Source organism: Dama dama, chromosome 24 (genome assembly GCF_033118175.1).
Source record: "Dama dama isolate Ldn47 chromosome 24, ASM3311817v1, whole genome shotgun sequence".
Taxonomy (NCBI): Eukaryota; Metazoa; Chordata; class Mammalia; order Artiodactyla; family Cervidae; genus Dama; species Dama dama.
Window position 1 is genome coordinate 13,216,988 of NC_083704.1, and position 27,524 is coordinate 13,244,511.

The following is a 27,524-nucleotide window of genomic DNA, read 5'->3' on the forward strand; positions in this document are numbered from 1 at the left end:
ATCTGGTACCCGACCTGCTCTGTCCCTGGGACCTTGACTGCCAGGACACTCTGAGCTGTCATGGTAGTCAAACAACAGTGTGTGATTCAGACCTGGAGCAGTGGCAAGTCTCTGAAAGAAAGCTTAGAAAAGCAGCAAGTGGGGGGACTTCTCTGGTGGTCCAGTGGCAGAATCCACCTTCCAATGCAGGGGACGTGGATTCAGTCCCTGGCCCCTGGAGTAGGATGCCGCAGGGCAACAAAGCCCGTGTCACAGCTAGAGAAGATAATGTGCTACAAGGAAGACCCTGAGTGCGCAACTAAGACCCACCTCAGCCAAACGAATAAATCAAAAAATGTTTTTTAAAGGGGGATAATATGGACAGATACAGAAGCAAGAGACGTCACCTAAGAGACCGCCTCTAACTGGTGCCTGCCACAGCCAAAGTCAACAGGGCACATCCACCTCACGGCTCCAAAGCGACCCCTCTCCAAGCTGAAGGACCTGAAAGGATCCAGCTTACTAGAGCCAGCTTCCTTAATCTCTGGGCTGTGGCACTACAAATGGGGGTAAGACAATCAAGGAGTGGGGACAGGAGGGACGAAAGCTGTCTTCAGAGTTTACTCCCCCAAAATATATGCAACGGAAAACCAGCCTTCTGTGCAAATTCCACCCCTTTTCAATAATTAGCACCGGAACCAACGACTGAAGAGTCACAGTTTTATTTCACATGTGCTCGGGTGTGGGAGCGTCAGTATTTACAATACATGAAGTCATAGCACTCAAAAAAAGTAATTCCAAGCAAGTCGAAGCCCAGGCTTTTCCAAGCCACCCCCACCACCTCAACCAATGAGCACAGTGTATACAATAACTGGAGAAAAAGGCCAGAGCACAAGTGACCCCAGACCAATATGTATCAGGTAACTCATACTGTCCAGTACAGCAGTTTTAAAGTTATTGACAATGTTTGAGATTATTTCAGTGGTAAATAAGCCTTTCTTTTAAAAAATTAAATATAACATCAGTATTTACATCACCAGGTAATGCGAACATGCCTCAAGTTTCTTAATCCTCAGGACTAAAAATGATTATATTTGCATTATTCCTGCACACTCCTCCACCTGAATAAAGAAATAAAAGGAGATCAGTGCTATCACAGTTATGGGTCATGCTGATTATGTGAAGATAGTTAAGTTGCTCACTCTAATTCAGTTAAGCACCTCTGCATGGACCTCCATCCCTAGGCCCTACATACCCTCTCAACTCACCCCAGAGGCTCCACAGCCTGGAGAATCCCTGACATGAGCTGCTCAGCTCCAGGGTGACAGAGACACAACCCTTCTAGGCTGATAGGACCCTAGGGGTGAGCAAAATGGGATTAAGAGAAGGGGAGAAGACAAGGGTGGAGAGGCGTTTACACTCATGGGCTTCCCAGACCCCTCAGTTCACAGAACAAGGGGAAAGAGAAGCAGTATTGCAGTCACTTATAAAACACACTTTCATTGTGCCAGAGCAGGAGCCCTTTCAAACATGAAACATCATGGAAGCATCATTACATCAGACAGAATGGAGAAGCAAAACCACCACAGTGAATGAACAGTGATAACCAATATGGATCTGCAGGAATTTGTGAATGATCTGCTATAGCTTATGTATTTACTCATTTTATTTATTTATGCTTGTCTTATTCCAAACAGATTTTTGTTCAGCATTCCAAATGACCGTGGATGGAAAGAATACATTTCAGTGGAAGAGGAAGGAAAGATGGCAGAATAGAAAAGACGTGAGCACAGTTGAGGATCAGTTCCCTATCCTCTAGGACTCACAGACATTTACAGATTTAATTCTATCCGCTCCTCTCAGAGAAGAGGTAAGTGCACATTTCATTAATTTAAAATAAAATTAAAAATATAAAATAAAATTTTAAAGGTTAAAAACAGTTAAGAAAGTTAAGACCTAACTTTCCACAGAGAAAAGAATCAAGTCAATTTGAAATAGTATTTTAACTAAGGATAAAAATATATCTTGAGCTGCATTAAAACAAATAAACCTGCATCCAGTAGATTTCATCCTATTAATATTTCATAACTATTTTGAATTCATAAAATACACAGTAGGATACATATGTAATTATACTGGGTTGTTAAGAACCAAAATTTTCAATGTAAAACAGAAGCAAATATAAAATCAAAGAAAGTTAATTAAAAATCCTATAATCATAAAATCTCTATACCTTCCACTCAATTTTGCTATGAACATAAAACTGCTCTAATAAATAATATAACTTAAAGTTTTCCTTTTTCTAAAAAAATATTTATTTCCCAGCAATAGCCATAGAAACAGCTTAGAAATGACAATAGCCAGTAGCACTTAGCTCATCTAGTCCCTTAAAGTATAGTCTCTAAATACTTCCCATTAAAAGAAACCAGCGCTCCTTAAGAAATTAGTTAATCCAAGTCTGGGTAGAATATATACAAAATAGGCCTAAAACAATCAATAACTATTATCAACAACAAAATTACATAGAAGCAAATTTGAAAGGGCTCCTACTGGCTGAAGATGGGCTATTTTGAGCATCAAAAGATTTAACATTTCCCTGGATTGAAACACATCAGACATGTAAAAACAGTCAAATTCAGAAAACTCCTTCCCACGCAAAAGAAAAGCTTTTTGGTCATCCATCCTTGAAGTTTGCTGGGGTATCAGTTCATTATCCTGAAAACTCAAGAGTGAAGGGGAAGAATCAGCATTGCTCTTGCCTTTGCTACAGACTTTTCCAGAATAACCAAAAAACTGATGAAGAGAATTCTCTGTAGAAAAACCATAGCTAGTAAATACAGAAGAAATGATGTGATTAAAAATCCTCATTTTGGGGGCTGATGGCCGAATTATACCTTTTTTTGGTCACACTGTATTGCTTGTGGGATCTTAGTTCCCCAATGAGGGATTGAACCTGGGCCCTCAGGAGCAAGAGCTCAGAGTCTTAACCACTGGACTGCAGGGAATTCCCAGGATTATATTTCTCAGTGCCACGAAAATTCCTTCAAAATACAAAACTGAGGTAAAAGAAGCTTCCGTTGTCTCTTGAATAGATTAAAGACAACTAATTATTCCTAGGAAGTCTACTTGGTATTCTGGCCTACTAAATACATTCTGTATTAAATGTATCAAACTTAAAAAACCATCATTTTACAATTCCTACTAATGACTTCAGGCAACAATCATCAATGACTCCTGAAACCTTAGATGAAAAGATGATGTGGAACTTTCTAGTCGTGGGGCCAAGCTGACAACACCTGATCAACCTCAGCATCCCTGAAAACAGTGGAGTCTTCCTACCAAAAAGGGCAAAAGTTGAACATGAATCTGTCCAACTTCTAGCTCTAACTTTAATAGATGTCCACCTCTATCAGTTTACAGAAAATATGAAGGACAGTATATGTCAAACACCACCACAAATCCAAAATGCAGGAAAATACCAAGATATAAATCCAGATAACTTGAACAAATAAATGACACAGCATAAGAAGAGAAGATATCTTAAAGACTTAGAGAGACTTATGAAATATATATAATATATGGACCTTGTTTTTAGATCCTGATTCAAACAAAAGAACTATAAAGTGACACAATTCCTCAAGAAATCAAAGGAAAAAACTAAACCTAAAGCTAACAGGAGGGAGGAAATAATACAAATTTTTGCAGGGATAAGTGGCTCAGGCAGTAAAGGATCTGCCTGCCAAGCAGAAGACCCAGGTTCGATCCCTGGGTCAAGAAGATCCCCTGGAGAAGGAAATGGCAACCCACTGCAGTATTCTTGCTTGGAAAATTCCATGGACAGGGGAGCCTGGCAGGCTATAGTCCATCAGGGTCTCAAAGAGTCAGACATGACTGAGCAACTAACACTTTCCCTTTTCAAGTGAAATAGAGAATAGAAAAAAAATCAATGCAAGAAAGAGTTCATCTTTTAAAAAGATCAACAAAATGGACAAATCTTTAGCTAGATTAAGAAAAAACAGATAAAACTCAAAATTAGAAATGAAAGAAAAATGCTCCAACTGATGCTACAGAAATAAAAAGGATTATGAGACTATTATGAACAACTGTATGCCTACAGATTGTGTAACATGCAACTTACCAAGAAACATACAACCTACATAGACTGAATCATGAAGAAATAAAAAATCTGAACAGACCAATAACTAGTAAAAAGACTGAATCAGTATTGAAAATCTCAAAGAAAAAACAAGAAACTGAGGCTTTGAAACTGATAGTCGCTTAGTCATGTCCCATTCTTTGGGACCCCATGAAGTATACAGTCCATGGAATTCTCCAGACCAGAATATTGGAGTGGGTAGCCTTTCCCTTCTCCAGGGGAATCTTCCCAACCCAGGAATCGAACCCAGGTCTCTCACATTGCAGACAGATTCTTTACCAGCTGAGCCACAAGAGAAACTGAAGTATACTAGAATGGGTAGCCTGTCCCTTCTCCAGGGGATCTTCCTGACCCAGACATTGAACCGGGATCTCCTGCATTGGGGTGGATTCTTCACCAACTGAGCTAGGGAATTCTACCAAACATTTAAAGAACAGTTAATGCCAATCCTCCTGAAACTATTTGAATAATTAAAGAGGAGGGAACACTTTTAAGTTCATCCTATGAGAACAACATAATCCTGACATCAGTGCTAGATAGGACATAACAGAAGAGAACTACAGGCCAATATCCACATCCTTGGTTAATACTGATGTAAAAATCCTCAACAAGTATCAGCAAACTAAATTCAACAACACTTTTTCTTTCTCTTTGGCTGCACCACTTGGCTTGTAGGATCTTAGTGGCCTGATAAAGGATTGAATTGGCACCCTCAGAAGTGAAAGCGCTAAGTCCTAATAACTAGACTGCGAGGGGTTTCCCTTAGCAACTCTATCTATCAGTACATCATGACCAAATGGGACTCAGAACACAACAGTGATTCAACATATGAAAATCAATGGGTTGCACCTCATTAACAGGTTGAAGAACTAAAAACACGATTACTTCAATTGAAGCAGAAATCTATTTGGTAAGATTCTATACCTTTTTATGATAAAACACTTCAACTATGAATAGAAAAAAATTACCTCAACACAGTAAAGGCCATATATGAAAATAAATGGCTAACATCATACTCAGTATGACAGACTGCAAGTTTTTCTTTCATGATCAGGATGCTCATTCTCACCACTTCTAGTCAAGATACTAATGGAAGTCCTAGCCAGAGCAACAAGGCAAGAAAAAGAAAGAAAAGACATTCAATTGGAAAGGAAAAAGTAAAATTATCTCTGTTCACAGAGGACATGATCTTACAGGTAGAACACCCTAGAGAGTATCCCCCAACCCCCATACACAAACAGTTATTAGAACTAATAAATGAATTCAACAAAGTTGCAGGATATAAAATCAACATACAAAAATCAGCTGCGTTTCTATACATTGACAAGAACAATCCAAAAAGGAAATTAAGCAATTCCAATCAAAATGGGATCGAAAAGAATAAAATGCTTGGGAATAAACCTAACAAAGGAGGTGAAAGACTCACACACTGAAAACTACAAAACACTACTGAGATTTAAAAAGACTCAAATAAATGGAAAGACATCCCACGTTAATGGACCAGGAGACTTAGGATTGTTAAGATGTCCGTATTACCCGGTGTGATCTACAGAGTCAGTGTAATCTCTATCAAAACATCAAGAGGATTCTTTGCAGAAATGGAAAAATTCATCCTTAAGTTCATATGGAATTTCAAGGAACCCCAAAGAACTAAAAACAACTTTGGAAAAGAAGAACAACATTGGAAGACTCATACTTGCTGATTTCAAAAGATATTACAAAACTATAATAATAAAAACAATGTTACTGATATAAAGACAGACAAGTAGACCACTGGAATAGACGGGCCTGAAATAAACTGTCACGTATATGTTCACCTGATCATCAACAAAGGAGCCAAGACCACCCTGGAGAAAGGACAATCTCTTAAACAAAGTTTTGGGGAAACTGGATATCTGCAAGCAGAAGAATAAAACTGGATCCTTACTTTACACCATATACAAAAATAACTCAAAACAGATTAAAGACTTAAACATAAAACCTAACGTTTAAAACTCCTCAAAAAAAAAAAAAACAAACGTGGGGGAAAACTTCATGATATTGGGATTGGCAGTGACTGCTTGAATATGATACCAAAAGCATGGGCAACAAAATCAAAATAGACAAATAGAATATGAAACTTAAAAACAATTTCACTTCAAGGGATACAATCAATACAGTTAAAAGTGAGTCTATGGGAGATAATACTTGCAAATCATATATCTGATAAGCAGTTAATATCCAGAATATATAAAGACCTACAACTCAAAAACGAACAAACAAAATCAAATACTATGACTAAAGTGGGCAAAAGACCTGAATAGACATTTCTCTAAAGATGCTATACAAATAGCTAACAAGCATATGAAAACATGCTTAACATTACCAGTCATCAGAGAAAGGCGAATCAACACCCAAAGTAAGTTTTCATCTCACACTACTATCAGAAACAAACACAGATGATAAATTTAGGTGAGGATGCAGAGAAACTGGACCATTGTACTGCTGGTGGGGCTGTAAAGTGGTCCAGCTGCTATGGAAAGCAGTATAGAACTTCTTCAAAACGGGAAAAATAGAAACTACTATATGACCCAGCAATTCCATTCCTGGGTATATACCCAAAAGAAGAGAGAGCAGTGTCTCAAAGAGATATCTGCACACCCATGTTCAAGCAGCACTGTTCATAACAGGCAAGGGGTGAAAGTAATCCAGGTGTCTACTGATGGATGATCAATAAACAAAATGGGGTAGATACATGTAATGCAATATTATTCAGCCTTAGAAAGGAAGTCTTGTCAGATGCTACAGTATGGATGTACAGAGAGGACATTATGCCAAGTGATACAAAAGACAAATAATGTATCATTCTGCTTATATGAGGTACCCAGAGTAGTCAAATTCATAGAAACAGAATGTGAAGTGGGAGTTACCGGGAGCTGGGGGTGGGTAGGGGCATTGTTGTTTAATAGGTACAAAGTTTTAGATCTGCAAGATGAAAAAGCTCTGAAGAGCTGTCGTACATCGATGTGAATATACTTAATACCACTGAACTGTACACTTAAAAAATCACTAAGATGATAAATTTTATGTTATGTGTTTTTTTAAAATCACACACACAGAAGACAATTGAAATAATAAAAAAAACCCTGAAAACTAATCCTTATCCAGTTAACTGCATTTGAATCCTATACTTACCTGTAATAGATATAGCTACTTAATCCTCAGACAGTGCAAAAAACACTCTTATTAAGAGGTAGAAGACCTATTACAGCTTCTAGCCCCCAGTCTCCTAACTAGGTATTAGATGATATTAAAGAATTACTGTGAATTTCACCAGATACAATAGCATTATGGATACACTTGTTAAAAATTGATTCATATTGAAGTATTTTAGGGTGAAATCATATTTTCTAAGATTTGTCTTAATATGCTCCAGACAAAAACAAAGAGTGTGGGGCTGGCGTAGATGAGAAAGAACAGTGGAATAATCACAAATGTTGAAGCTGGGTGACAGGCACATAGCTCAGTTGCTGTTTTCTCTACTTCATGAATACTTTCAAATTTTCCCAGTAAAAGGCTTTAAAGAGAATAAACAAAATAAGAGGGGAAAAGGATGGATGGATGTCTGGAATGAACAGCAGAAGGATAAATGTAAGGGGATTTTCTAACAATAGTATCATACTACACATGCTACTGTTAATTTTTAGAAAGTTTTTTGTTTAACTTGCATTTAACAGATTAAAAAAAAAAAACTAGAATGCAATTGAAAGCATTTTCAACCTTCAAGTAAATGTTTCTCACCACCTCCCCTGGCAATAAATAAATCAAAGACAGTAAATGAGCAAGGAACGGGGGAATATAGGCGCCCGGCGACCATGGAGAGCAAACCACACATGCCCCTACATAGACCATATCTGAACAGAAATGGAGAAATTCCTGCTCGGAAAACTTCCACCATAAAATCAAGGAACATAAACCAAGCGTGAGAAAGTGTTGCTGACTATTCCTTGGGCACAGAAGACGCACCTGCCCTGTTTCTGTTAAGACAGGAATCCGTCAACCAAGGACCCCAGAATAAGGATGACAGGGCACAAGACCAAAAAATACTGGCACTCAAGCAGAGGAGAAGAGACAAGATGCAAGATGAAAACAGGACTGACGCAAGTAAATCCCATCCAGCTCAGGCGCCGGAAAGATCCCCAGTGAAGAAATCAGTGAAATAACACTTGTTGGAGCAGGAGAGACACACACGGCCTGTTGCACCATGAGGTGGAAGACAAACGGCAGAAATGACATAGACTGGGGGGATCCAAACAAGCGAGTCAGAGAGCCAGGGGTCCCAGCTGGGGTCAGGCACGAGAGAGTCAGGGGGTTTGGGAGAGCGACCTTTCTGAGACAGGGAGAGGCGGGGAGCTTGAGTGATGCCATGGAGAAGGGAGTCAGAGAACTGGAGCTGAGCTGGGCGCTGCCCAGGGCAAAGCACTTCCCCCTCCCACGACCCCACCATCTGCAAAATGTGTTCAAAGGAAGGCTCTCCAGGGTCCCTTCCTTGCTTCTAGATAAGTTTTTCTCCAAACATACTCCTGACTGTAAGGACGATTAAACACAAGGGGGTAAACAGTAAGGAAACCACTGACATCTCCACTCAAAGATGCATTTTAAACTTGCCTGGAAGGCCGGCTGTCAACACATTGGCTGCCTGCAAACAAGGGAGGTGGTCTCCAGGATCCCCCAGGGTTCCACTGACCAAGAAGAGAAGTAAATGACACTTGCCTGGGGAAATGGAGAAATGCCCTGGCCAGGCGGAGTGTACACAGGGAGCCAAAAGCAGGTAGAGAGGCAGAGGAAAGCAACGCCAGCAGCTGCCGCTCTGATAAGCCCCTGGGCATGGCACCCACTCCCATTCCCTAGGAGTGGGTGCTCCGCAATTTCTCTGGGCACCTGGGACCAACAGCACCACTGCATGCTCCATGGGATGCTTTAAAATTAGCAACATCAAGTGCCTCCTTGTGACCTAGCCCTGGCAACTGTTGGAGAACGTGTTTTGTGTTTTTGTTTTCACCATGTTTTAATACCCTCCCCTCAAAACAATCTTGAGGTACACACAGTAATTATCCCCATTTCAGGGTGAGGGAAACTGAGGCTCAGTGACGTCAAGTTTGCCCAATGCTGCCTGACAAGTGAGCAGGAAGGTGAGGAGCGCCCCCCCACCCTGCCTGCCCCCGGGGCAGAGATCACAGAAAGATTCCCACTGAGGCCTTTTCTATCAGGATTTACTGCTAGCCCGGGGTCACAGGGTCCCCTGTCTCTGGCACAGAGGCCAGCCAGTGGGGTCAGGGCTGCTCCAGACATATTGACCCCTGCCTCTTTTTCTGTGGATCCAGCAGAGGGATGGCCTTCTGGTTCCATGACCAAAGCGCAAGGGTAACTCTGATGGGTTCAGCTGGAGAGGAAAGATAGCCCAGCATCCCAAAGCCAGGACCCCCAGGGAGGAAAGGCCCTGGCCACTCCCGATGCAAGCCTTAACCTCCGCACTGGGAGAGCGCGAACCTCCAACCTGGGGTGGAGAGTGTGGTCTTCAGTTTCCTGGCTGTCCCTCCCATATAACAGTTGCCCTGAATTGAAACTGTCTAACCCCCTTCCAGGGCCGGCCCATGTAGTTATGATGAACTGAAATCAGCCTCAAGGAGAGCACTTGGAAAGGACATCAGGTTCCAGGCCCTTCTCGATACTGTTACTTGTGTTTGAATCCCGTTCTCACCTGTAAGGATTCAGGCAGTGGGAAGAACACTTCCGTTGGGAGGCAGAAACCTGGCTCTCAGCCCAGAATCTCCCACAACCCTTGCAATGTTGCCAGTGCCCTAACTTCCCTTTGCCTTAGTTTCCTCATCGCTCAGCAAGGGCAAGTTGCCTGTCCCTAATCACTCCATCCAAGTGTTGTAATACAAATGGAGTCAAGGTTGGCAAACACCCTCTGAATTCTAGGCAGCAGCACCATGACCTTCATCTTGTGGTGCTCACATCCCTCCACTCCACCCCCAATCCGAAAGGTCCAGCAGCCAGTTAGAGAGCATCAATCAGGGCCCAGAGGAACAGGAGGGACCCTGTATTCCAGACGGTTTGGCTGGTGCTCTCAGTAAAGGTGACTCTGATAGAACCAAGAGGGAAAAGTAAACCTTCTTTCCAGCAGCCAGAGGGGCCTCCATCTTGCCTGTTCTCCCAGATTACCTAGCCCCACTGCCCCTTCCCCAGAAAGCTCAGGATCACTGATTTCTGGAAACTGCTTAGGCTCGAAAGAAGATTTTTAGAACACCAAGAGTCCCTTCCCTGTTCCACTTGCCAGAGGCATCGCTATTCAGCAACCCCTGTTTTCAGGACATCCTTGTGAGTTCTGCAGAGAAGGGCTTACTTCACATCATTTGGAAAATAGATGCCCGTCCTTACACATGTTACTTGAGTGGCCTCACAAATGCGTATGAAAAAGCAGGTGGTCATCTGCAGAGTTAACCTCCCTGGACTTGCCAGGCAGCCTCAGCACAGATCACGGTGCCAGCCAGTCTTGTGACAAGTGTGGGTTGGCAGGGGAGGCTGGAGGGGGTAGATGGGCGGCCTGCCCTGCAGAGGGATGGGGACAGAGGACAAGGGCAACGAGGAGGCAGGTGCACGGGGGGCAGGCAGGGGTGGGGTCAGGGGGCGGGCCGCAGGATGAGCTGGGTAATTTCTGCCCGGCTGCCCAGACGCATGGGTATCCCATAATAGGCCGTGCCTGGGCTCACATATACAAATGTAGACTCGGCCACCTGGTAGAGACCAGCAAAGAAGGGGTTCAGGAGATAGGCTGCCACGTTCAAGGGGAAGATCTGCCCAGCATGCGTGTGCCCAGAAAGGATCAGGTTAATATCTGGCCGGGCCTGGAGGGCTCTCTTGGCAGCCAGGGGCTGGTGAGCTAGCAGGATGGTGGGGTGGTCCGGGCTGCAGCCCTCCAGGGCCTTCTCCAGGTCCATGCCATGGCCAGTGTAGTGCAGGATGTTCGCTTCTATGTCGTCCACCCCAGCCAGGCAGATCCAGTTGTCATCCTCACTGTGGGCCCCGGTGGCGGAAATCCTCACGTTCTCATTGTGGAGGGGCTGGACGTTCAGGGACATCAGCAGCGCAAACCAGTTGCTGACATCTGACGTGTAGTACTCGTGATTGCCCGTGACGAAGTAGGTGCCCAGGCGTGAATGCAGCTGGCCCAGAGGAGCCACAGCGGTGCGCAGGACAGAGGCTTCGGAATCGCACAGGTCGCCCACGATCACCGTGACGTCCGGCTCCAGCGTGTTCACCATCCTCACAAACATGTCCATCTTGGTCCTGCCCACCGTGGGGCCCAGGTGGATGTCCGAGAGGAGCACGATCTTGAGGGCGTTCATGGAGGGGTGCAGCCGACGCACGGGCACCTCCACAGTGGTCACCGCTGGGGGCTGGGCGGCGTTCAGCAGCCCCACCACGCTGAGCACCGTGGTCACCACCACCACCAGTGCCGGCCGGAGGGCCAGCTTCCTGGTCTTGTCAAGGCTGCCCACCGCCCTGCCGGCGCGCCAGGCCAGGAGCTGGTAGGCCTGCTCCATGCCGCTGAGGACACAGAGGAAGCAGAGCATGATGACATACGCCCCAAGGCAGGTGTAGGCAACCAGGGAAAAGAGATAGGGCTCCTCGGCCACTAGAAAGATCATGGTGAAGAAGCTGGAATGCGCCAGGGCCAGGAAAGCCGCGACGATCATCTTCCAGAGCTGGAAGCAGGCTGACTCTGCAGCCGGGGAATGCCTGAGATTGCTGACGGTGCTACGCCAGATGTAGATGGAGCCGAGGAGCATGAGCGAGTTGGCAAACAGGGCGAGCTGCAGGCGGAACAGGCATCGCCAGGCCCTGAACTCCAGGCTCTCCGCCAGGTAGGACCGGGAGACAACCATGGACACGAAGACAGTGCCGGCAGCCAGGGCGGCCTTTGCGCCCAGGGACAGCTGCCTGAAGATCGCCATTGCCTCTGCTCCTAAGCGGACACCCCGCCAGCTCTGTGCGGGCGAGCTCTGGAAGGTGAGTTCCTTAGATAGGACAGTGGCCAAGGACAGGTTTCCAGGTCAGCTCCGCCTGCAACCAGGAACCGGCGTCAGCTTTGTGATATGAGAGCTTTCTTGTCCCCTGTCAAAACCTGAAGGCCACTTACATCTGCCCAACCAGCCTTGAATCCAAGCCACTCAAGTACCAGTCAGTTGCTAGACTTTATTAGTGAACTACAAACGCACCCGATTGTAACAGGATGGGCAGTTTCCCTCTCTTACAGTTTTCTGCGTGTTTCAAGTATTTCCACAACATGTATATGAACTTTTATAATAAGAAGAACATTATTCTAAATCAGCGGTTCTCAAAGTGTGGTCCAGGGAGACCCTTTGGCTGTTGGTGTTGGGGGGAAAGGGGCGCGGGGGTGTCCACTGACTGTTTTCAAAAACAGTACTAGGCCATAACCATTCTCTCATGAGTGTACAGTGAAGTTTCCAGAGGTTACACGACATGTGATATGGCAAAACTGAATGCAGAAGTAGCTGCGAGCATTCAACAGTCATCTGTTAAGATAGACATGAATGGATCCATGTATATGTACGGCTGAGTCCCTTGGCTGTTCACCTAAAACTACCATAACATTGTTAATCGGCTATACCTCAATACAAAATAAAAAGTCAAGTTTGAAAAAAACAAAGTCTAATCTCTAAAACCAAAAAAGACATGAAAGAGAGTTGCAAAAATGTACAATGTCACTTTGTGCCCTAAAAACTGGAGAGAACAACTTACTTTTAAAAAAATATATATTGTTTATTAACATATAGTTTTAAATGGTCTAACTTCTAAGACAGTTACAGTTTGAGAACCGCTGTTCTAAAGTGTAAACCAGGAAGCCATGGAAAGCTAGTCTGCTGGTATTTTTTTTTCAGCTGTAGGCCAAGGAGGGGAACTGAGGCAACTGACATAAAGATTCCTGGGGTGGAGCCAGTCTCCCGGTTGGTTCTCCTAGCTGGCTGGCTCCCAGACAAAAAAAAACTGTGCAAGGGAACTACAGACCTGGATAGACAAAGGTTAGCAAATATTCATTTGAGGTGACCTTTTCCCAATAAGACCCAAAATGAAAATATTTTCAGCAGTTGTTTTCCAAGTAAGATTCTCAATCTTGCTTTTAGATAAATGTAGGCCTTTTTTTTTTTCCTGTTTCTGTTCTAGGCACTTTATTAAAAAGCCTCATATCAGAGGGTGTAATTTGCGAGTCAAGTTCACCAGCTTCTACTTATAAAACAAGCCCCAGACTCAGCCCACCGGAACTCTGGAGGAACCAAAATTAGTTCCCAGAAAGTGTAGAGAGAAAGGCGCCCGTTTCAGGTCCCCCCTCTCATCTCCCAGCTCAGATCTCCCCACCCCCACCTTTCCAAGGCCAGGATGCTGACCTGCACAGGGGCGACCCCGAGTTCCCTCGGCCCCTACCTTAGCTCTGCCGGGCGGACTGAGGCTGTCCTCCCGCAACAGTGCACGACTGCCCCCTTCCCCGCCCCTCCCCAGCACACACCTCGCCCGGCCAAACCTCCCTCCGGCAACGCGGGCGGCCACCTGCAGCCTGCCCCTTGCCCACCGTCAAACGCTGAAGCTTTGAAAAACCCAAGCTTTAAAAGTAGGCGGAGGGAAGTGGCGACACGGGCAAGAGACGTCCTCAAAGAGAACACCCGAAGGTAATTAATCCAATGTTCCCACTGCTGGGGCCTCTCCTGACCCCACTATTCTCCTTCCGGAGCGCACCGCAGAGCGCAGGCAAGCGAGGCGCGCCAAGCCCGAGCCTCCGGCGCCCTCCAGGAACGCGCGCTGCTCAGAATCCCACTCCCGGAAACCCGCAAAGCTGGAAAGCACCTCATCTCAGCCCTCGGTTGCACCGATAAGGAAGTGGCTCTCGGCGACAGAGGCGGCAGGAGCGGAACTCACGAGCGACAGAGCTGCTGGTAAGGACGCGCGCCCCGCCCCGCCCGCCCGCAACGGGAAGGCCGGCCCACTGCCTGAGCTTCCCCGGGAGCCGGGCGGGCCCGGGCGTGCCTCGGGGTCCCAGGACCTCCGCCCCGGGGGGCCCCAGGTGGCCGCAGCCCCAGCCCGCTTCCCCGCCAGCATTCCCTCGATTCATCATTTGTGCGCGGGGGTCCTGTGGACTTACGTGCAAACCATGCGCAGAGCCCAGCAGCAGCGGCACCAGCAGCAGGGCGAGGAGGCGAACCACCCCCGGCATGTCCACTCTCGGGCCTCTCGGCTCCGCAGTCAGCCCGGGCAGCCGGTCGGCGTCACTTGACCGAGGATCGGGGCCTGGCCCCGCCCCGCGCCGGCTCCACCCCGCGCCCCGCCCCGGCCCGCCGCCGCAGCCGCGGAGCCCGGAGCCGGGGCAGGCGAGAGCCTGGGGCCACACGCGGCCGCGTGACTCCAGGGCAGTGTTATCTGACCCCGGCCGGCCTCCGCCGGAGGGAGGAACCTTTTGCATAGACACTCAGGAGTACTCGCTGTCAGCAGCTTGATAACGCACCTCGGGTTTGGACCTTAACAAGGGTCTCCTTGCTTCCCGGCTCCCTGGACACGACAGAAACGGGCCAGATAGACCTAAGTGGACTAGATGGATCCTCAGCCCTTCATAGGGGCAGTCTGAAAAACATCCAGGGGTCCGCCAAGTGTGGTCCCTGAACCAGTCTTCTATCTGGTACGTGTTAGAATTGGAAAGAACAAGGCCTCGCCCAAGAAACCCTAGGGATAGGGTCCAGAAATCTATTTTTACAACCCTCCAGGTCGTTCTGACGGCACGCAAAGCTTGAGAACCATTATTCCAGGTTACTGATACATTAAAAGGTGTGGTTCAACTGTGGCAAAATCTTCAGGAATGCCTACCCTCAAGGCACCCGGGTCTGCGGAATTTTTATTTCAAGCTGGATTTTGAGAGATAAGAGTACCAACGGCTCCCATCTTTCAGTTTTGCTCTTAAGCCACTCAACATCCCTGTAATGCAAATAGGTCTGTCAAGTAGAATAAAATATCTAGTATGATCTCTTTTTTACACTTGGGGAAAGGGAGACTCTACTGTGAGCTAACCAGTCCAGGACTGCTGGTTACCCCTAGATCTGAACCTGAAGTTCTTTTCCTACCTGGTTGCCAAAACTCTCTGCAAATCCCCCCTTTGCATTTCTGCACTTTAATCAACTTTAATCAAAACTGAGTCTCAGAGGAAGGTGTGTTTAGGGAAATCGCTTTCAAATGTATATATATTTTCCAGCTTTATTGAGTTACGTTAACATTCTACTGTTGTGGAATCCGCAATCACGAAACACACCTCAAAGGACACAAGACAATGTGGAGTGCCATTTATTACGCCAGCAGGTCCAAGGGGAATCAGTTCCCAACAAGGACCTTGATGTTTCCCAGAGGCCCAGTTTTATAATCCTCCCCACCCCCCCACCAGGGGAGTGGTTACATGTTAGCAACCTCTTTGTTGTGTATGAGGAGTTTTACAACAAGTAGGTGCTAGAAGAACAAACAATTAAGGTTAAAGGTGGGGAACAATGATTATACATCAACGAGGGATATAATCCCATGGTTAATCTAACAGGGGCACCCTGAGTCAACTACAGTCTCCGTTTGCCATCTGTAGGGAGGGAAGTCTCCAGGAGACCTGGTTTTCATTAGCAATGGTTTTCTCATTCTTGGGCAGGATTCAGGCCCAGTTTACATCCTGTCTTTAAGACAGATGACAGGCTTCAAGGTGGAGTCTCTCCTGCTTTCCTCACACTGGCCCCAACACTACAAAATGCACTCATGTTAAATATATTCACTTGCTGATGGTTTAGTCGCTAAGTTGTGTCTGACTCTTTCTGACTGCAGGGACTGTAGTCCACCAGGCTTCTCTGTCCTTGGGATTTCCCAGGCAAGGAACCTGGGCTGGGTTGCCATTTCCCGCTCCAGGGAATCTTCCCCACCCAGGGATGGAACCCAAATCTCCTACATTGCAGGCAGATTCTTTAACACTGAACCGCTAGGGAAGCCCATATTGTTAACTTGAGACTTGAGGTTAACAGTAACAGTATAGGGTTAGGGGATTCCCTGGTGGTCCCAGGATTCGATCCCTGGTAGGGGAACTAAGATCCCACAAGCCAAACTGCGAGCACCAACCCCCCCAAAAAATTACAGTTTATTAATAGACTCCTTGACTAAACTTTAACTAGGCTTCTCTGACTAGAGAGACTCCTCTAGACTCTTCTAGACCTGGATCTTGGCCTTCTGTGCATGACCTGTCCTTGCCTGCCCCGAATTGTCCAGTCTTAGCAAATTAGCAAAAAAAAAAAAAAAAAAATCTTAGCAAAGAATCCTGCTAAATCAGTTTGGGAATAACCCCCCAGTTCTTGTTATCTGATCAAGTTACTCATCCCCATCCCACCTCTTCTTGACATCTAACTCTTTGACCGACCCTTAGCAAGAATCCCTTGAGACCGCCTCTTACAATTTTCCACCCACAAGCCCCTAACTCTGCTGGTTATAAATCCCCAGCTCTCTTTGCTGTAGTTAGAATTGAGACCCATCCCTCTCCACCTGTGGTAGTAGAATTGAGCGTTATTACAAAAATCTTGAAGAAAATCTTCCTTACCACTTTAGCAAATATCCAATTTTTTTTCTTTAGCACTATTTTTTTTTTTTTTTTTACAATTTGCAGACCTTTTTCAAACTTAGTCTGGTTTTTAACAATGAGAGTGATGGTTATCAGAGACAAGATTAGTGGTTATGAGACTTCTCTGGTGGTCCAGCGGCTAAGACTCTGAGCTTCCAATGCAGGGGGCCAGGGTTCGATCGTTGGTCAGGGAACTAGCTCCCACAGCAGCACATGCTGCAACTAAGAGCTTGCATGCCACAGCTAAGACCCGGCACAGCCAAGTAAATAAATAAAGTAATAATAATAAAGAATAGTGATTACTTATGAGAATGAGGGCCTGAAATGGGAAGGGGCCCCCAAATTTTGTATCTTGAACTAGAGCGTGGTTACAGGAGTACTCGCCACTTAGTCATTCATGTTTTGTGTCACTTCCTGTATCTTCTTCTTCTTTTTTTTTTTTTTTTGACCTTGCCTCACGGCATGTGTGATCTTAGTTCCCCAATGAGGAACCGAACCTGTGCTGCCTGCAGTGGAAACACAGAATTCTAACCACTGGACTGCCAGGGAATTCCCTGTAATTGCTTTTAAAATTAGTTTAAAAGTTATTTGGGGGGCTTCCCTGGTGGCTCAGTGGTAACGAATCCACCTGATAATGGAGGAGACACGGGTTCAGTCCCTTTTCTGGGAAGATCCCACATGCTGCAGAGCAATTAAGCCTGTGTGGAGGACCTGCGTGCTGCAAGTACTGAAGCTCGTGTGCCTAACGCCTGTGCTCCACAAGAGAAGCCACTGCAGTGGGAAGCCCATGTACCGAAACTACAGAGTAGCCCCCACTCTCTGCAGCTAGAGAAAGCCCACCCAGCAACGAAGACCCAGCACAACCAAAAATAAAAATAAAGAAACCTTAAAAAAAAAGATTCAGGGGACTTCCCTGGTGGTACAATGGTAGAACTCCATACTTTCACTGCAGGGGGAGAGGGTTCAATCCTTTGTCTGCTAAGAACTAAGACCCCCACAAGCCTTGAGGCATGGCCAAAAAAAAAAAATATATGAGATCCAAATGTTAGCATCCATGAGTAAAGTTGTATTAGACTACGACCCCTTCTGACCCACTGCATCCTGCATGGGACTGCTTTGGGATCACAATGGCAGTCGAGCAGCTGAAACAGAGCCTTTGTTGTTCTTGTTCAGTCCCTAAGTTGTGTCCAGCTCTTTGCAACCCCACAGACTGCAGCACACTAGACTCCTCTGTCCTCCACTATCTACCGGAATCTGCTCAAATTCATGTCCATTGAGTCAGTGATGCTATCCAGCCCTCTCACCCTCTGCCTCCCTTGTCTCCTTTTGCCTTCAGTCTTTCCTAGCATCAGAGTCTTTTCCAATGAATCCACTTTTGCATCAGGTGCCCAAAGTACTGGGGTTTCAGCTTCAGCATCTATCCTTCCAATGAATATTCAGGGTTAATTTTCTTAAGGACTGACTGGCTTGATCTCCCTAACGTCCAAGGGACTCTCAAGAGTCTTCTTCGGCACTCAGCTTTCTTGATGATCCAACTCTCATATCCATACATGACTACTAGAAAAAACATAGCTTTGTACCGACCTTTGTTGGCAAAGTGATATCTCTGCATTTTAATTCACTGGCTAGGTTTGTCATAGCTTTCCTTTATGAGCCACAAAACCTAAAATGGATCATATCTGGCCCTTTACAGTAGAAGCTTGCCCAGAGAGTATAGATGGCAGTTTGTTTCTGAGATTTTAGCGCCAGACTCTGTGTTACAGTTGAACTGGAAGTGATAATAGCCGTGGTTGTGCTAAAGGCTTTACCAGCAGTGAGTCAGTCTGCGTCAAAACCTAGTTGCGTGTTATTATCCACATTTCACGGATGAGAAAACCGAGTCAGAGAAGAGGTACGTGCCAGGAGCCACAGAGCCGGGAAGTAATGGGATCTCTAGTCTCATTACCTGACTGTAAACACCAAGTTATTTTTTATCTTTATTTTTTTATTGAGGTATAGTTGATTTACAATGTTATGTTATTAATAGTTTCTGGAGTATAGCAAAGTGGTTCCAGTTTATTTATATGCATATATATATAAATGTTCTTTTTCATATTTTTTTCATTATGGTTTATTGGAGCCCGGGTTATCTTCACAAGGCCCTGATGCTTCTGTGCCTGCTTTATTTGTAGTTTCTGTCTAGGTGTGCACACACAGTATGTGCTGCTATTTTGTGCAATGCTCAGTTGTGTGCAGCTGACTCTGCGACCCCATGGACTGCACCCCACCAGGCTCCTCTGTCCATGGAATTTTCCAGTCCAGATTGCTGGAGTGGGTTGCCATTTCCTTCTCCAGGGCATCTTCCCAACCCAGGGTGAAACCCACATTTCTTGTGTCTCCTGCATCGGCAGGCAGATTCTTGACCACTGTGCCATCTGGGAAGCCTCATGTGTATGTATCATATATATAATTATACATTAAAATAAATATACATTTATTACATGTATATATATAATTATACATAATATACATATTATTACATGTATAGGATGAGAGCAAATTATGGAGCAAATAAGGCAGAATGTTAACAATCGATGAATGGGGCAAAGGGCATATAGAAATTCTTATATCAAAATAAAAAGGTTATTTAAAAAATATAAAATAAAGCCTCCTGCCTACAGCTTCAGACAGTTCTGCTGTGTAGCAATCCCTCATGCTTCTCACAAGTCTTTAAATTTTCTGACAAAGAAAGTCATAAGAGCTGTATCCTGGGGTTAAATTGTGCAACCAACCAATGGGTATGATTATGAAACAATCAGTTCAGTTCATTTCAGTCACTCAGTTGTGTCTGATTCTTTGTGACCCCATGGACTGCAGCACACCAGGCCTCCCCGTCCATCACCAACTCCCAGGGCTTACTCAAACTCATGTATCTCGAGTTGGTGATGCCATCCAGCCATCTCATCCTCTGTTGTCCCCTTCTTCTGCCTTCAATCTTTCCCAGCATCAGGGTCTTTTCCAATGAGTCAGTTCTTCGCATCAGGTGGCCAAAGTGTTGGAGTTTCAGCTTCAGCATCAGTCCTTCCAATGAATATTCAGGACTGATTTCCTTTAGGATGGACTAGTTTGATTTCCTTGAAGTCCAAGGGACTCTCAAGAGTCTTCTCCAACACCACAGTTCAAAAGCATCAATTCTGCAGCGCTGAGCTTTCTTTATAGTCCAACTCTCACATCCATACATGACTACTGGAAAAACCATAGCTTTGACTAGACAGACCTTTGTTGGCAAAGTAATGTCTCTGCATTTTAATATGCTGTCTAGCATTGTCATAGCTTTTCTTCCAAGGAGCAAGCGTCTTTTAATTTCATGGCTGCAGTCACCATCTTCAGTGATTTTGGAGCCCCAAAAATAAAGTCTTTCACTGTTTCCATTGTTTCCCCATCTATTTGCAATAAAAAGATGAAATTGTGAAATCATCAGCTTGCAGTTTCCTCACAATCTCAATAAAACTTGGCAGCTGTGCCCCAGGACTGGCCCACCTTTCATGACTCTCATGAGGTTAGGATGCCTTGATCTGCATGTCCTCAAACTCCCTTTCAGGAGTCTAAGATCTAAAATCAAAAATATCCCAAGTGAGGCCCTTCTTAATGGGGGAGGGGGATGGGAGGTGGAATGACTTTGTTTTCAACACACACACTCTCTCTTTCTCTGAGACTTCCCTGGCAGTCCAGTGGTTAGGACTTCATACTTCCACTGCAGTGGGCGAGGGTTTGATCCCTGGTCATGACGCTAAGATCCCACATGTTGCATAGTTCAACCAAAAGAAGAGAGAAAAAGTGATCAGAAAGTCTAGCCACAGAAGGCCCAAGGTCCTTTGTGGTAATGGTAGATCATATATTGCATTGAGACATTCTTTAGGCAGGTAGGTTATTTCAGTTTGCAACATCTCCTTCTGGCCTGTTGTACCTTTGCTATGGTGCAACCTTTGCAGGCCCCAGCAGACATGAAAATTTGCAACTTCTGGGCCAGAGAGTATCCATGGTAATTTGATTACAACCTCTCTGATTGCTATATCAAACATATTGATGTGACCCATCAGATTCCCTAGTTACCTGTCTCCAGAGCCCTCAGCTGCCTGCTCCAGCCAGCCAGCCTGGCTGCACATCTATCACCCCAAACCAACCACCTGGAGTTTCTGGCTCCTCCAGATACCTGTGTGCTCATTGGAACAGAGCACCACGCTCCCTCTGTGGCTGCCAGAGGCTGGGTGGTGCAACCCAGAGGGGCAGGCAAGTTCACTCTCTCACGGAGAACCACAGTGCAGTGGGGATCAGAGCAGGAAATGAGCCAGTAAATAAATGTCCTCCTCGCCCTTCTTTGCTGGGATCAACTGTTTCAAGGAGTGGTTTCTCTGTATAGCTTGTCCAGAGACATTCCACATGGTCTGGTAGGTGCAGGTGCCAAGGCCCACATGTCTTCAAGCTGTTCTGAAGTTGTAGCCACTGTGGGAACATGTTACTTTGTGTCTATGTGTTGCATCTCAGGGGCTTCCCAGGTGCCTCTAGTGGTAAAGAACTGGCCTGCTACTGCAGGAGATGTAACAAATACAGGTTAGATCCCTGGGTCAGGAAGATCCCCTGGAGGAGGGCATGGCAATCCATTCCAGTATTCTTGCCTGGAGAATCCCATGGACAGAGGAGCCTGGCGGGCTGTAGTTCACAGGGTCATGAAGAATCGGACATGACTGAAGCAACTTAGCAGACACGCACGCACTTTGCATCTCATCTTTTCTTTCCTTTTCCTTTCCTTTCCTCTCTCCCAGTCGTGCATTCTACCTTCCACATAAAGTCGGAGCGCTTAATTTTTGCCTCAGTCTCTGTCTTCTAGTCCACCCAGCATGAGACCATTATTTGTTGAACGTGGAGAAACTGCTCTGCAGCCTCCTATTGCCTGTGTGTATTTCTTAAGCTTTCTCTATCGGTGAGTTCTGGGGATGTCCTCTTAGATTTTGCTTTTAGGACCACAGATCACAATTCATTCCCAATTCAAATTCCAGATGTAATGCCTCTTTTGTAATGAAGTAATTAGTGCTTGCACTAGCTAAAAGAGTTCTTTCCTTCCCACAATTTCCACATCGCCCTATATACATCTGACTTATGACATTTATCTTTCTCTGTGTTATGACTCTTTATGTTCTGTGCCTTAACTCAGACCCTCATCTTCTTTTAATTATGAATGAATTAATTATTTTTGGTCACACTGTGAGGCTTGTAGGATCTTAGTTCCCCAACCAGGGACTGAACCTGGGGTCCCCAGCCATGGAAGCGCAAAGTCTTAACCACCGGACCACCAAGGAATTCCCACGGCTTCATCTTTCTGATAGGATCACATTTGGGGTCTTTATGCTGTTTTTTGGCCTCCAGTCCCATCACCTCTCTTCTCCTTTGTAGCTGTTATTTCTTTTGCCAAGAATCTTCTTCCTTTTTCCCTTCTTGCCTCCAGCAAACTTCTGTTCCTTTTGTTCAGGCCCTTCAAGACTTAAAGAATGACCTCTTGCAAGAAACTTTCCCAGACTCACCTTCAGACTAGGTTAGTGCTACAGACTGAAGGTTTGTGCACCTCCCCAGATTTATATGTTGAAACCTAATCCCCAAAGTGATGGTATTTGGAAATGAGGTCTTTGAAGTCTTCGGGGTGATTAGCTCATGAGGACAGGGCCTTCATGGATGGGATTAGTGCCCTCGAAAAAGAGACCCCAGAGACTTCCCTGATGGGCTGCCCTCTCAATGCAGAGAACATGGGTTCAGTTCCAGGTTGGGGAGCTAAGATCCCACATGGCATGAGGTATGGCCAAACATTTATTAAAAGAGAGAGAGAATCTAGTGGTTAGGACCAAGTGCTTTCACTGCAGTGGCCCAGGGTTCAATCCCTGGTCAGGCAACTAAGATCCAGCAAGCCATGCAGCCAAATAAAAAAAGAGAGACTCCTTGAGGACTTAGGTCAGCCCCAGGTGTGGAGGTGGCACAGCTGCTTGGATCGCAGGGACACTCGCACATGTGTGTACCCATGGCTGATTCATGTTGCTGCATGGCAGAAACCCACACAATATTGTAAAGCAATTATCCTTCAATTAAAAATAGGTAATTAAAAAAAAAATAGGGAGGGATACCAGAAAGTTCCCTTGCCCCTTCCATCCATGAACCAGAGAGCAGGTTCTCACCTAACACCAAACCTGCCAACACCTTGATCTTGGTGGTTCTCAGCCTCCAGACCATGAGAAATAAATCTCTGTCTACGAACCATCCATTGGGCCTGTGATAGCAGCCGGAAATCACTAAGATAGTTACCCAGCCTTCTTTGGGGTCCACATAACACTCTCTCCAGCTCTAATGGTGGGTAATTAAAGGTTTACTTATCTGTCTTCTCAAGACTTTGAGGGAACAAGTTGATATTTCTTTAATACAGTGCCTGTCACACAATAGTTTACTATAGGTTAATGGAACAAATGCAAAAAAATATAGATGTCTTATCTCTACTGAACTGGAAGTTCCTTGCAGTCAAGGATGTATGTCTGATTCATCTTTGCATTCCGTGCCAAGGGCAGGACCTGGTCTAAGGTAGGTGCTGAACAGTGTAGTGAAAGAATGAATCAATTCATGATACTAAAGAGAATTTGTCACTTAAGTCACCTGAGGGGCCTTCCACCTTATAGGAAATCATGATCCAAAAGTTTTGTTTATGGTTCCTTTTTCATTACAGTTTTATTTTGTATGTTTGTATGTTGCTGTTCAGTCTCTCAGTTATGTCTGACTCTTTGCGACCCCATGGACTGCAGTACACCAGGCTTCCTTATCCTTTCTCCCAGAGTTTGTTTAAACTCTTGTCCATTGAATTGGTGATGCTATCTAACCATCTCATCCTCTGTTGCCCCCTTCTCCTCCTGCCCTCAATCTTTCTCAGCATCAGGGTCTGTTCCAATGAGTCAACTCTTTGCATCAGGTGGCCGAAGTACTGGAGCTTCAGGTTCAGCATCAGTCCTTCCAATGCAGAGTCAGGGTTGATTTCCTTTAGGATTGACTGGTTTGATCTTTGCATCTTCTCTTTAAAAAAATCCACTTTTGTTTTTACACAGGTTATTTCTGCTTTCTGCCATTAGGAACTGTGCTGCTGTATCATACCAAAAACACTTATTAAATACAAAAGAAAAAAATGACATGGAGAAAAAGGATACAACCTTAACAAGGTAATCACAATTAACATCAACGATAAGGGGCTGACAGTGGGTTCCTCCAGTGACATCTGAGAAGGACTGTATTCTAGTCCAGTGGTCCCCAACCTTTTTGGCACCAGGGACCAGATTCATGGGAGACAATTTTTCCATGGACTGGGGTGTGGGAGGGTGGGTGGGGGGAATGGTTTGGGGATGATTCAAGTGCATTACATTTACTGTGCACTTTATTTCTATTATTATTACATTGTGATAGACAATGAAATAATTCTACAACTCACCATAATGCAGAATCAGTTGGAGCAATGAGCTTGTTTTCCTGCAACTAGACGGTCCCATCTAGGGGTGATGGGAGAGTGATGGGGAGTGGCTACAAATACAGATGAAGCTTCGCTCACCTCCTGTTGTGGCCGGGTTCCTAAGAGACCACAGACCGGTATCAGTCTGTTGCCTGGGCGCTGTTCTAGTCCAAAGACCTTAATCTGAGTCTAATCACGAAGAAACAGCAGAGAAACCTCAACGGAGGACTTTTTATAAAATAACTGACCTGTATTCTTAAAAATAATCTTATTTGTTTTTGACTGTGCTAGGTCTTCCATGCTGTGCAGGCTTTTCTTGTTGCAGAGGCCACTCTCTAGTTGCAGTGTTCAGACTTTTGTTGCAGAGCATGGGCTCTAGGTGCATGGGGTGTAGGCGGCCCATGGGCGCAATAGTTGCAGCTCCCAGATTCTAAAGCACCGGCTCAGTAGTTGTTGTGCCTGGGCTTAGTTGCTCTGAGGCATATGGGAACTTCTGGGACCAGGAATTGAACCCGTGTCTCCTGCATTGGCAGGCGGATTCTTTACCACTGAGCCACCAGGGAAGACCCCTGTATTCTTTTTAAAAATAGACTGGAGCAGTTTTAGGTTTGCAGCAACGTTGAATGAAAGGCACAGAGGTTTTCCATCTACCCTCCACCACTGCATACACACAGCCTCTTCATTATCAGAATCCCACACCAGACAGGTACAACTAGTACAACCAATGAAGCTACTTTGATTCCATATAATCACCCAAAGCCCATGACTTACATTAGAGTTCACTCTTGATACTGCATGTTCTTTGGGTTTTGAGAAATGTATAATGATATCCATCCACCATTATAGTATCACACAGAATACTTTCGCTGCCCTAAAATCCTCTGTGCTGTGCCTGTTTATCCCTCTCTCCCCATAACACCTGGCAATCAGTGATCCTTTTACTGTTCTCAAAGTTTTGCCTTTTCCAGAATGTCACATAGTTGGGGGAATTCTCTGCTGGTCCATTGGTTAGGACTCCACATTCTCACTGCCAAGGGCCCAGGTTCAATCCCTGGTTGGGGAGCTAAGATCTCACAAGCAGTGTGGTGCAGCCAACAACAACAACAACAAAAACAAATAAATAAAACCCCCAAACATAACGTCATATATAGTTGGAATCATACAGTATATAACCTTTTCATATGTAACCTTCTTTTATGTAGTAAAATGTATTTAAGTTTCCTCCATGTCTTTTTGTGGCGTGATAGCTCATTTCATTAGTGCTGAGTAATATGCCATTGTCCGGATGTGAATGTACCACAGTTCATTCATTCACCTGTTGAAGGACATCTTGTTTGCTTCCAAGTTTTAGTCATTCTGTAAAAAGCTGCTATAAACATTCATGTGTAGGTTTCTGTATGGATAGACGTTTTCACCTTATTTCAGTCAATACCAGTGAATCTAATTTTGCTGGGTGGTATGGCAGGGTATGTTTAGTTTGGTAGAAACTGCCAGACTGTCTTTCCAAAGTGACTGTACCATTTCACATTCCCACCAGCAATGAACAGAGTTCTTGTTGCTCTGCATCCTTGTCAGCATGTGGTGCTGTCAGTATTTTGGATTTTGGCCATTCTAATAGGCGTGTGGTGGATCTCACTGTTGTTTCGACCCGTATTCTTAGTGTCAATAGTATAACAATAAAATCTGAAGGTTCAGATTCTGGAACATTAGATAGAAGAAACAACTAGATACAATACATGATATTGGATTGTTTCCTGCCCAGGGGGAGAATGTGCTATACAAGACATTGTTGTTATTGTTTAGTCGAAACAACAACAGTTGGGATTGAATCCGCCTCCCTTATGTCTCCTGCATTGGGAGGCAGATTTTTTTTTTTAACCACTGAGCCACCAGTGCATCTCCAACTCCTGCACTGCAGGCAGAGTCTTTACTGCGGAGCCACGAGGGAAGCTCGTAAGAGACATTATTAGTTGACAAAACTGGAATAGGGGATATAGATTAGTGAATTTGATCATTAATGAATTTGAGCATTGTAGTTTAGTTCCCAGGTGGGGCAGTGGTAAAGAATCCGCCTGCCGATGCAGGAGACACCGGTTCAATTCCTGGGTCGGGAAGATCCCCTGGAGGAGGAAATGGCAACCCACTCCAGTAGTCTTGCCTGGAGAATCGTATGGACAGAGGAGCCTGGCAGGCTACAGTCCATGGGATTGCAAAGAGTCGAACACGACTGAGCACACACACAGTTTCGGTTCCTAGGACATACATACTTAAAGATTAAATGGTAAGTTATGCAATCTTCTCTCAAATGATTCAGAAAAAGAAATGTGGCCTAAGTTATTCATTTGTGAATGTGTATAAAGGATATATAGGAGTTGTATGTACTATCCTTGCAATTTTTTGTAAATTATTTGAAAATAAAAAATTTAAGTAATTAAAATTACAATGCTGGGACTTAATCACTGGCGGTCCACTGGTTAGGACTTGGCGCTCCCACTGCTGGGACGGGTGTGCTCTGTGGTCGGGGAACTAAGATCCCTGAAAGTCGCGCGGTGCGGCCAAAAAAATTAATAATAATAAAATAACAGTACTGCCTTTAACATTTCATCCACATCTTTTGATGCACACATACACGTTTTTCGAGCGTATTCTGAAGCGTGGAATCGCAATCATAAGGTGTGTGCATCTTCAACTTGATTAGCTCAATAGTTTACAAAGTGCCACCGACATCCTTATTAATTTTATATATGCACTCTCTCTCTCTCACTGAAATGTAAGGTCGTTTGCGGTCATCAAAGTGTAGGCCGTGGACCCGCAGCATTAGCCTCACTAGGGTGCTGGTTAGAACTGCAAACCCTCAGATCCCCATCTCAGCAAGATTTGATGGAAGAGAAACTCTGGAGTCACTTGTGAATCTGCGTTTTTCAAAAGTCCTCTAAATGATTCTAAAGTCTAAGCAGCGCTGATCCATCAGGGCCGCGTCTGGCTTCCAGGCCGCCTTCTCCAAAGGAGCAATCAGCGGAGCCGGGGATCACGGGTTAGACACGCAGAAACTAGAGGGCAGCGCGCCTCCCTAGGACACCCTCCCCGTACGGGCAGCTTCGCCCGGACCCCCCGGCTGGGTGGGGAGGGGCGGCCGGACGGGGCGGGCCTGAGGCTGGCGTCTCCGCCTCTTCAGCGTTCGGCTCCCTTTTCCTTTC

The 27,524-nt window shown here is 45.2% G+C and overlaps 2 protein-coding genes across 5 annotated transcripts in view; both read right to left on the reverse strand.

Moving 5' to 3' along the window:
- The window catches only part of GLB1 (galactosidase beta 1), a 100,932-nt gene extending 86,472 nt beyond the window's left edge, over positions 1 to 14,460 (reverse strand). The window contains exon 1 of the mRNA XM_061127684.1: positions 14,337 to 14,460. Within this exon, the coding sequence (XP_060983667.1) occupies positions 14,337 to 14,408 (72 nt within the window). The 5' untranslated portion in view covers positions 14,409 to 14,460. The remainder of the gene's footprint in view (positions 1 to 14,336) is intronic.
- TMPPE (transmembrane protein with metallophosphoesterase domain) lies at positions 686 to 14,462 on the reverse strand. 4 transcript variants are annotated; one of them, XR_009690278.1, is made up of 3 exons: positions 13,707 to 14,117; positions 1,248 to 12,244; positions 686 to 1,100 (listed from the first exon to the last, which is right to left on the reverse strand). XR_009690278.1 is itself a non-coding variant. In XM_061127686.1 (2 exons), exon 2 carries the CDS (start codon positions 12,133 to 12,135, stop codon positions 10,801 to 10,803), a length of 1,335 nt encoding a protein of 444 aa, XP_060983669.1. In that variant the 5' UTR covers positions 12,136 to 12,244; positions 14,337 to 14,462; the 3' UTR covers positions 686 to 10,800. The 4 variants fall into 4 exon arrangements, 3 of the variants coding, with proteins under 3 accessions (XP_060983669.1, XP_060983670.1, XP_060983668.1); XM_061127686.1 differs by lacking the exon at positions 13,707 to 14,117 and adding an exon at positions 14,337 to 14,462 and having other exon boundaries at positions 686 to 12,244; XM_061127687.1 differs by having other exon boundaries at positions 686 to 12,244; positions 14,042 to 14,125.
- Between the last annotated feature and the right edge of the window lie 13,062 nt (positions 14,463 to 27,524).